The sequence below is a fragment of the Dermochelys coriacea genome, chromosome 23 (genome assembly GCF_009764565.3).
Source record: "Dermochelys coriacea isolate rDerCor1 chromosome 23, rDerCor1.pri.v4, whole genome shotgun sequence".
Taxonomy (NCBI): Eukaryota; Metazoa; Chordata; order Testudines; family Dermochelyidae; genus Dermochelys; species Dermochelys coriacea.
In genome coordinates this window covers 2,499,488-2,510,333 of record NC_050090.1, presented here as the reverse complement: position 1 = coordinate 2,510,333, position 10,846 = coordinate 2,499,488, and the positions used below count along the sequence as shown (strand labels likewise).

The 10,846-nt window shown below is 55.7% G+C and overlaps 1 protein-coding gene across 1 annotated transcript; it reads right to left on the bottom strand.

Annotated features, from left to right (window-relative positions):
* Positions 1–616: 616 nt before the first annotated feature.
* Positions 617–5,965, bottom strand: FAM98C (family with sequence similarity 98 member C). The gene is made up of 8 exons (XM_038381891.2): positions 5,708–5,965; positions 5,111–5,256; positions 3,960–4,094; positions 3,450–3,634; positions 2,756–2,839; positions 2,146–2,262; positions 1,775–1,942; positions 617–1,473 (listed from the first exon to the last, which is right to left on the bottom strand). The coding sequence occupies exons 1-8, from the start codon at positions 5,725–5,727 to the stop codon at positions 1,339–1,341; spliced, it is 990 nt and encodes a 329-aa protein (XP_038237819.1). The 5' UTR covers positions 5,728–5,965; the 3' UTR covers positions 617–1,338.
* Between the last annotated feature and the right edge of the window lie 4,881 nt (positions 5,966–10,846).

The window sequence follows — 10,846 nt, the reverse complement described above, 5'->3', positions numbered from 1 at the left end:
GTCGGGCCTGGGCTAGGCCAACAGCTGCCCCCTCTCTGCTCCATGCCACTGAGTTGCGGGGCACCTGACGACCACTCCACCACCAGCCTTGCCTCAGTTTCCCCTCCTGGCCTTTGTGAGGCTGTGAAGATAATTATGGAGCTGGGGGGGGTTACGGGCGAGAGCGTCCATCAGCGTTGCCCAGGACAACAGGCATGACGGGGGATCCCCAAACAGGCATTGCAACCCCCTGAAATTCAGAGCCCTGAACCCCAGGATTTGGGTCACGTGATGCCGATGGAGTCACTGCCCATCGGTCATGGGGAAAAGTGAACAGGGCCTGGGGCCCACCCCCTGCACTTAGGGGGAAGGGGATCAAGGGGCCGGGGTGAGGCCAGCTCAGAGCTTCAGCCCAGCTCCTCCACCCTAACCCACCCTCTCCCAGGCCTGGGCATTGGCAGAGCTGAGGGGAGGCGAGCCCTGGGCTGGGGAGTGGGGGGTGCAGCACTCCAGGATCAGGGCCCATGAGACTATCACATGGCCCCTCTCTGCTTGATCCAAACCCACCTCACATTCCCCGGCTGCGGACAAACCCCAGCCCCCTTCCCCTCGCCCCGGCGCTTTTGCTGGAGCAGCCTTTTGCTTTGACACTTTAATCCCCTCGGAAGGTCCCTTCAGATCCATTTAAGAATGTGAGGGTGGGGAACGATCACAGCACAAACCGACCCCTTGACCGAGGCCACAGCCTGAAATTTACAACATAGATAAACCTGCCAGCCCCCTAACGCAGCCCGCCAGGGTCCTCAGAGTGGGACCTTCCCCCTCCCTGCCAACAAGGCAACCTCCTCGTGCCTCAGTTTACAAACGACAATCATCCTCCCCCCCCAGCAGCCTCTTCCAAAACAATCCGCTCCAAGTTCCGCTTGCCAAGGCAAAAGATGCAGCACCCCCTGCTGGGCGATGTGTTAAGGGCAACATGGTACACTCCCAAGAGTTTCCAAGCCTTACTTATTATGCTCCCAGCCCCCCTGCTCTAGCCACCAGACCCCACTCCCCTCCCAGAGCTGGGGATAGAACCCAGGAGTCCTGGCTCCCAGCCCCCACTGCTCTAAGCGCCAGACCCTACTCCCCTCCCAAACCTGGGATCAGAACCCAGGCGTCCTGACCTCTGATCAGTAGCTGCTCTATCACCCCCTGGCTGTAGGGGGCAGCAGCCCCTCTGAGCCCCAACTCCCCTCCACCGCCCACTCTGCATAGGGGGGCTCTAGAGTCCTTGAGTCTTTGCCCCTCCGGATGTTCTGCCCGTCCCCCCTGCAGTGTGTGTGTGGGAGGGAGCTCCCGGCAGAAATGGAGCGGGCTTCATTTCTTCTTCTTGCCCCGTCGGCCCCAGCGCTGCTGGCCTCCCCCCCCTTCGCGCCTCTTCTCCCAGGTGGGCATGGGGGGCTCGATCTCATTGGGGCGGCCCCCTCGGTCCGGGACGCCGCCCATCAGCACCTGCCAGGGGGGTGGGGAGAGGGGAAAACAGGAGCAGAGGTAAAAGGCAAGAGAGACACCCAACCCCCACATGCTGCACCCACCCAAACAGGAGCTAACGGTGGGGTGGGAAGGGCCCAGCGCCTGGCCCTGCCGGATCTCTGGTCCTGGTGCGATGCACGAGGAGGGGGAGGGCAGGGTCTCGTGCGCCGGCAGCAAGGGGGGGAGAGAAAAAGCCCCCCCCCACTCCACAGGCATGGGGGAGGGGCTGCGGGGCAGTGCTGTGTGTTCCTCTCCCCCCTGGCCTGGGCGCTGCACGTACCTTGTTGATGGCGCAGCTGGTCCGGTGGCGGCAGCGCCCGCTGCTGGCGCTGACAATGCGCGAGGCGTCCTCGCGGGTGGCCAGCAGCCGGGCCAGGGTGACGCCGGAGGTGACCGACTCAGCCTGCCGCAGCGGGGAGAGGGCAGCCAGCAGGGCGGCGCCGTGGGCCTGTGGGAGGAAAAATCATTCCCTGTGAGACAGCATCAGCCCAGGTCAGACGGCCCCGGCCCCGGGTCCCGGCCCCTCCACAGCATCGGCAACTCCAGACAGGAGCCGGCGCCCCCTAGAGGGGAAAGGCCCCGTGTCTCATTCCTTGGCACCAGCCAGGCCTCTCCCCTCACTGGAATCCCCCCCAGCCCCCGGCCCCTCACCTTCGCCCTCTCGGACCAGTGGAAGGACTGCAGGGTGACGTTGAAGCGTGTGATCATCATGCGCTTGCGGCATTCGTACTCAGCGCACAGGGCTCGCCGGATCCCCTCCAGCACCTCCTAGCCGAGAGGGACAGAGACAGCTGCTCAGCTGCAGGCCGCCAGAAAGCCAGCCCCCACCCCACCGCAATGGCCCCCTTGAGGGGAGAAACTGAGGAACAGGGAGGGGTGCTACCTGTTCCAAGCCAAAGAGGGAGGCAGGGGCGGAACCCAGGAATCCTGACTCCCAGCCCCCCTCCCCACACACACAAGACCCCAGTCCTCTGCCACGGATCAAACCCAGTTATGGTTAATGAAGGTCTGTTAAGAGCCCTATGCAATGGGGTGGGTCTGTGCAGGGTGGTTAGGCACCGGGATTCTCTGGCAGGAACAGGGGAGTCAGGCGCCGGGATTCAATCAAGGGCCTAATTCCCTTTGGCTGCTTTTGAACCCTGCAGCCCAGGCCGGGCTCCACAGCAGCCGGGAGCTGACCCAGGGCCAGCCCTGAGCCAGGAGCAAAGCCGCGGGTTCTGTGCTGGCCCACACCCCCCCCCCGCCCTCGGCCCCTCCGTACCCACTGCTGAGCCGTCAGCGGCACCCTCAGCAGCGGCGCCATCTCCTGGTGGCCGGGGGGCAGCGCCGACAGGGCCTCTGCTACCTAGGAGGGAGAATGCGAATTAAGCAGGGAGACATGGCACGGGCACGGGAAAGGTGGCGAGGGAAAGGTGACACCTGCCGGGCGGCTCCCCGCACCACGGGGGCGGCCCAGCAGCCGAGACAGCAACAGGGTCCTGCAGCTGGGGTGCCCCTGTTTATCCATTGTACGGCACGGTGCCTCGGAGCTGCAGCCAAGCCCCTGCCCTGAGGACGGATCGGGGCTTGGCACCCCCTAAAGGGGAAAGGCCCCGTGTCCCATTCCCTGCTCCCCTGAGCCAGCCAGTCCCCCGTCATGGTGCCGGATCGGGGCTTGGCACCCCCTAAAGGGGAAAGGCCCCGTGTCCCATTCCCTGCCCCCCGAGCCAGCGGGATCAGGGCTGGCACCCCCTAGAGGGAAAGGCTCCATGCCCCATTCCCTACCCCCCTGAGCCAGCCAGTCCCCCGCCATGGTATCACATTGGGGCTGGCGCCCCCTAAAGGGGAAAGGCCCTGTGTCCCATTCCCTGCCCCCCGAGTCAGCTGGATTGGGGCTGGCACCCCCTAGAGGGGAAAGGCTCCATGTCCCAGGCTCCCTGAAGCTCTCCCAACAATCGGTGCATCTGACTCCTCACCTTGGATTTTATGTCCTCCAGGAGCTGGGGAACGGGGCAGGTCGGGGCTGGCTCCGGCCTGCCCAGTGCCTGGCTGATGAGCCGCAGCTCCCGCCGGGCAGCGTCGGCCCCCTCTCCCTGCCGGGGCGAAGGGGGGCGTTTCCAGCTCAGGAGCCGGGCGGCCTGCAGCTCTGAGCTCAGGAAGTCTTGGGAGAAAACACGAGGTGAGAGAGACACGGGGCTCTTCTGGCTGCGGCTGGCAGGGCAGAGGGGCCGCTCTGGGCACCGGGTGCCAGACATTTGCCAGCCCTCTGGAGCGGGGATCTTTATTTGGTCCAGGGCTATTAGGACTCCTGCATTCGATTCCCCACTTCCAGACCATCTGCTTAGACCCCACTCCCCTCCCAGAGCTGGGATAGAACCCAGGAGTCCTGGTTCCCTCCCCCCGCCCCCACTCCTCTGGGAGAGTCGGGAATAGGACCCTGGAGTCCTGGCTACCGACTAGCAAGGGCCCTTCCCACCGTCACCTACACAGCAGCTGGAGGCAGCTATGGGCGCTGCCCAGCCGGGCAGTCACGTCCCCCGTAGCGAGCGTGGCATAGGGGCAGTGCAGCTCTTGCAGCAGCCCGCTCAGCTCAATCTGGAAGGTCTCGGCATCTTCAGGGCCTGCACCGGAACAGGGGAGACCGATGAATCCCTGGGCCCCGAGCCCCTGACATGCCTCCGGCCCCCCCCACCCCACGGAGCGGGCGGGCTGCACAGCCAACACCCCGCTGCTGGAGCAACCTCTGCCTCTTAGGGAGGGAATGCCCCAGGACAGGGGGTGGGAATGGGGCATGGGACCTTTCCCCCAGGGGGCGCTGGCACCCATCCAGCCCCAGGGCAGGGGATTATCCCACCATAGCTCAGTAGTTTGAGCATTGGACTGCTAAACCCAGGGTTGTGAGTTCAATCCTTGAGGGGGCCATTTAGGGATCTGGAGCAAAAATTGGGGATTGGTCCTGCTTTGAGCAGGGGGTTGGACTAGATGATCTCCTGAGGTCCCTTCCAACCCTGATATTCTATGATTCTATGACTGGCTGGCTTAAGCGTGGGATGTGTGTGTGGAAATGGGATTACTCTTGTAATAAACCATTGGATCACTAACTGGGGTGTATCTGCCTCCATGACATCCTGCTGCAGCCAGTTCCGCAGATTAACAACACACTCTCTCTCCCTCTCTCTCTCTCTCCCTCTCTCTCTCTGGCAGATCTATGTGCCCCATAACCATAGCATCTGAGCACCCCAGAGTGTATCTATTCTCACCACCCTGCTGGGGAGCAGGGCAGAGCTATTATCACTATTGCACATATGGGGAAACTGAGGCACGGAGAAGCTAGGTGACTTGGCCAAGGCACACAGGGAGTCCGTGGCAGGGCGGGAAACTTATCCCAGGTCTCTAACCACTGGGCTAATCTTCCTCCCCAGGGTGTAATTACGCTGCCGATATAATTAATTATCAGTGATAACGAACCCAGGGGACCCGGCTGGGAGTGAAGCTCCCCTGTCACTCCGGGGTTGGTGTTAGGCAGGTTACCTGGGTCACAGCATCACCGGGGCCGCTGGAGGAAAGGCCCCATATCCCACTCCCCATCCCCGACGGGCCAGTCCCCTCCCTCCTCATTTCCCGGCAGGTAACTCACCGCTGGTGGGACTGACGTCCTCCTCCAGGGGGCAGAGGGCTCGGAGCTCCGCCACCAGCTGGGCGCAGAGCGCGGTGAACTCGGGGCTCTGCACCCCGGCCTCGGCCAGGCGGAGAAAGGTTTCCTCAGAGAGCGGCCCCAGGGACCTGGGCACACGGGGCAGGGGTCAGCGCCCCACAGACCTGGCAGCTGAGCCCAGATTCGGCCACCAGCTCCCCCTGCCAGTGTGCCAGGCCCCCCACTGCACCCCACCCCCCAACTCTTCCCCAAAGTAGCACCTATTCCCTCCACTGCACCCACCTCCCTGGGCACCCTGGAACATTTAGCTCTCCCTGTCCCCCCCCTCCCCTCCACCCACACACCCCCAGAGCCTCTACACCCTCTGATTCCCAGCCCCTGCAACCCCAGAACCCAGCCCTCTGCTCCTACATCCCCCCAACTACGTACCGTCCACACCCACTGCCCTGCCCCCTCCTCCCACAGCCCCGTGCATGCACCCCACTCCATCCCAAGCCCCACGCACCCCACTCCGCCCCCCCAGCCCCATGCACCCCCCTGCACGCCGCCCCCCAGCTCCGCGCGCCGAGCCGCCCCTACCCAGCCGGCCGCCGCTCCATGGCCCGCGGGCAGCGCCGCAGCCCGGCCCCGCCTCGGGCCCCAACTTCAAAGTCTTCCAGCAGGGCGCAGAGCAGCCACGCACAGGCCCCGCCCCGCCCCGCCCCGATTGGCTATGGGGACGGCGTGGGCGGGGCTCGGGAGGCTAGGAAGCGGATTGGCTGATGGTAGAATAACCCGCCTCCCAGCCAATCTCCCACCACTCAGCCAACCACTGCCTCCCCACCCCTGTCACCCATTGGCCAGCCAATGAGAGCCCCCTCTTCCCATATAACCTGCCTCCCAGCCAATCACAGCCTCCTCTTCCCATATAACCTGCCTCCCAGCCAATCACAGCCTCCTCTTCCCATATAACCTGCCTCCCAGCCAATCACAGCCTCTTTCCCCCCATATAAGCTGCCTCTCAACTAGAGTCTTCCATTCCCCCCCCCCACCTGCCTCTGGGCCAAGCCGAGAGCCTCTTCCTCCTCCTTCGTCGTTGCCAGAGACGCCGCTGGTTTCGTGCTGGTCACGCGGCTCCTTCCACCTCCCCGCAGCGTCCACCATCGCCACAGACTGGGCCGCAGTGCCAGGGCCAGCAACCTACTCGCCCCGCTGGTGAAACCGCCTGCCAGCATCCCAGGCTCAGAACCTACAAGCTGGGTCCCGACAGCCACGCGGGAGATTTAAAAAACTCAAACACCCCCCCACAGAAAACCTCCTCACCCCCCTGCCCCCACAACTAGTTTTTGGGTTGTTTTATTGCACTTGGAGCTATCTGCTTTCCAACCCAGTAGGGGCACATTTGGGACATGTATTGCAGTTTCTTCCCACCACCACCAGGCCTGGAAAGGTCTTCCTATTAAAATGAAAGCCCGTATTTCAGGAGAGTGTCACGACTCCAGGAGCTGGGACTTGAAAAACACCAGCTCTTTGGCTACAGCAGTCGAGCCCCTGGATTTCTTCTCCCTGATAATCTCTAGTTCTTGTCATCTGGAGATCTCCCAGCACTTTACAAAAAGAGGGCAGTACCATTATCCCTATTTTATAGAGGGGGAAACTGAGGCACAGCGAGGCAAGTGGCTTTCCCAAGGTTACCCAGCAGGCCAGCTGCAAACTTGGGGACAGAGCCCATGTCTCCTGGTGTCCACTGCTCTACCCGCTACGTCGAGAGGAAGTCGCTACAGGTATAAAGTAGCAGCACATTCTCCCAATAAGAGCTGACCGGAACTCAGAATTTCCATGAGGTGGGAAATGTTTACACTTCAAAATTTGGTTTCATTCCAAGTTAGAAAAACAAACATTTTCACAGACCTCTAGGAAACAAAAAAAAAAAAACAGTTTGGGAATTTTAATTTGGCCCCTTTAAATTTCATTTTGAATTTTTTTTTCATTTCAAGATTATTTTTATTATTACAATATATCATAATTAAGGCCCTTCGTTTTTGGTTTTTAACCAACAAATCCCTAGCTTTTACAAAAGCTATTATGCAGTTTTTACTGATTTTCACCCAAAGTTTAGACTGCTCAATTACATGAAAATGGTGATTACGTTAAGCAAATCCAACCTATTACATCTGGTAGATATATTGATGTTAAAAACAAAGTAGTTGAAGCGTACATGCAAGGCTGTCTGTCTAAGTAAGGCAGCAGAGTGGACGATACACACATGTACATATGTGTATTTACTGTTAATGTACAGTTCATGAAATAAACCACAGTATTAAACTGCTTTGACTTTCAATATGCTTCTCTATTTCTTGCTTTTTTTCCGTCCTCCATCCCCGCATTCACTCCAATATTTACCCAGAAAACTGTGAAGTTAATTTTTTGCACCATTTAATTTCTGTAATAAACACCTCTAAATTTCCAGGAAATTTTAAACAGAATAAAACCTGAAAACAAAGGGCCTTTGTCATAATATGCCATCTCCTTCTGACGTATCCTAATAGATATAATCATAATATATAACAATAGCTGAAATATTTAATTATTTTTCTTTTACTCTAGTTTTAAAATCATTAAGAGCAGCTGCAATTTAGCGTTGCTTGAAACATCTTATCTCTTGTTGATGTTGCAATAAAACAATCTGACACTTTGGTCTGTGTGTGACTGGCACATTTCAGTGTCTGAAAACTATTTGCATCTCTTGCATCTGGCTGTAGCTGATCAGAATGATCCCTTTCTGGACCTATAAATCTAGGAAGCTCGAACCAGCACCTCCAAACCCCACCACAGAAGGAGGGGAAAACATTTAAGAGTCACTTTTGCTAAGATTTAATATACAACATACACTTTTAAATAGAACATTCTCCTCTGATTCCATTCCCCCCTTTTTAATTTTTTTTTAAATACACAGAAATGACAATATTGAATATACAAATCTGATAAAATACTTAAACAAGGAAAAAAAAAGTTAGATTGGCAACCACAAAAAATTATTATTTTAATATTAACTTTTTCTCTTTGTTTGTTTGGTTTTTCCCCCTCTCTGCCCCTCTCTGCACTTTTTTATATATAAAATAGCATTAAAAGAATCTCATTCCTGCAGTAATATACAAGACTCGCTCTCCGCACCCTTCTGTATTTCGGTAGGCTCCCTGCTGTATCGGCCCAAGGTTATCATAGGGTCATTGGCACACACAGCTCTGCCAGGTTTTATACAGTTACGATTGGTCTCGTTTTGATTTTTTGGGAAGGTTTTGAAAATAAGAACAAGGATGCAGAAATGGGAATGGGACCCAGTGTATTACTGAACACACTCAAATCTGGCCAGGACAAGCCCTAATCTTGTTTACATTGGGGTAAAACTAGAGTCGCTCTATTAGGTTCACATGGACAGTCAGATCAAACCAAGGGTCTTTCTAGTTCATTCTCTTGTCTCCAATAGAGGCCAATAAATAGCTGATTCAGAAAGAGGTGCCCCCTATTGGGTAATTATGGTATAGCTGGCCCATAGGGTCAGTTCCCTCCTGATCCCTGATAGTCAAGAGGTTGGGTCATGCCCTATAGCATGAGGTTTTATAGCCCTGCCAAAACTCTTGGTTATTTTAAAGATATTTAATATTCTAATTCCTGGTTTAGTTATCTGTATAAACATCCAGTCCTTTTTCTGAAGGATGTTAAACTTTTGGCCTCAGAGGAGAACTTGTGGCATTGAGTTCCCCAGGCTAACTGTGCAGTAGGTAAAATAAATAGGTTCATGTATTAGTTTTCAGGCTGGGAATCTTTAAAGGAGCAGAAGCGATTTAGGTGCCAGGCTCCCATTGTATCAGGCACCCCTCCCCATTCCCTTAGAAATAGCCCAGCCTCAATTTGCTGCCTTTCTGTGGTTACTCCAGATTTACACTGGTGTAAAGAGATCATAATCTAGCCCCATGAACTCCACCCTCCTTGCAATTACACCATTGATCCAGTTACTCCTGATTTATTCCAGTGTAACACCACTGATTCCAATCAAATTACTCCTGATTTACACTGATGTAACTTCAATGTTCTAAACCAGTGTAACGCCATTGATCTAACCCAAGCTACTCCTGATTTACACCAGTGTAATGCTATTGATCCAAACAGAATTACAACTGGTTTACACCCATGATACCACAATGATCTAAACCAGAGTAACTCCATTCATCTAAAGCAATTTACTCCTGATTTACACCAGCAGACACCACTGATCCAGAGTTATCACTCATTTATACCACCATACTGCCACTGATCTACATGGAGTCACTCCTGATTTATACTGGTGCAATGCTATTGATCCAGATATTCCTGACTTACACCACTGTAACTCCACTGATTTGAACTAGTGTGACTCCCAATTTAAGCAAGAAGAGAATCTGTGCTAGCAGATGCGGAGGGTCCCAACCTGCCCCCGCATCACTCTGGTTTTCTGCCCCACTGTGTGCTGCAGGGACACACGCACCCCCCACACAAAAATCAGTTGTCCAACTTAGGGGAAAAAGAGAGAAGTAAATAAATAAGAGGTGGGGCTTGTTGCAAGCTCCTCCCACAACCCCAGAGTTAGCTGGATGCAGCTGCTTTAAAAAAAAACCTGACCAGGAGCTTCCCTTGGCCAGAGGTCCCTCGCTTTGTTTCACGTCTGGCAGCAAGGGGTGGCAGGGGGGACCTGTTGTGCCCAGTGGGAAGGCTGATGCCTCGCCCGGTGGGAGGTGGGCTGAGCTCCATCAAACTCACGTCACACAGGGGCCCCCGAACAGCCAGCGTGGGGAAGGATGGGGGGTAATGACTCAGCTGGGGTTAGACTCCGAGGGTCCCACTGGTTTTTGGTCCTGGATTTTTTTTTGCTTTCCCCTCCCCTCCCACTGATTGTGGGGCCCTGGGACAGAGATCAAAGTGCTTTCAAGCAGCTCTGCTTCACCCCCACTGGATTTGGAGAGATCAGCCCCTCTATTCCACACTCACTGGGTCCCAGGGAGGGTCAGCCCCTGAGTACCACACCCTGTGGCTTTGCACGACCTAGTCTTAAATACCGCAAGAGGGCTCCCGTCCTGTCCCTCAGGGAGGCTTGGTAATTCTTCACTGTTAGGCAGTGCAAACAGGAGGTGGAGGAATGGTATGAGACTAGAGGGACATCAGGATTAAGTGACTTGTCCAAGGTTATACAGCAAGACAGTTGTAGAGCTGGGAACAGAACCCAAGAGTTCTGACTCCCAGTCCTTTGCTCTAACCACTAGACCCACTCCCCACCCAACAGGGAGAAGAGAATCCAGGAGTCCAGACTCCCAGTCCCATGGATCTAATCCACTAGATCATCCCACCCCCACACTACCAGAATTGGGACTAGAACTCAGGAGTCCTGGTTTCCAGCTCCCCTGCTCTAACTCACTAGATCCTACCCTCTCCCCGATTTGGGAAGAGAACCCAGGAGTCCTGATTCCCAAGTCCAATACTTCTTCGACCCCAAATTCCTTAGGAATCCAGCTCCTCTTTTCAGCAGTAACAAGCTAAGTCGTCCCAACTGGGTTTAATACAGAGAGGGAAAGCAGGGGCTGCATGGCTCCCATTTGCTTTGGACCTGGGCCAGCAGCTCAAGCTTTTTCAGCACCACGACCCCACGTTACAACAGCTCCAAAATAACAGTTTTGGGATCCAACTCCCCTTCTCGTCCTGCTCCAA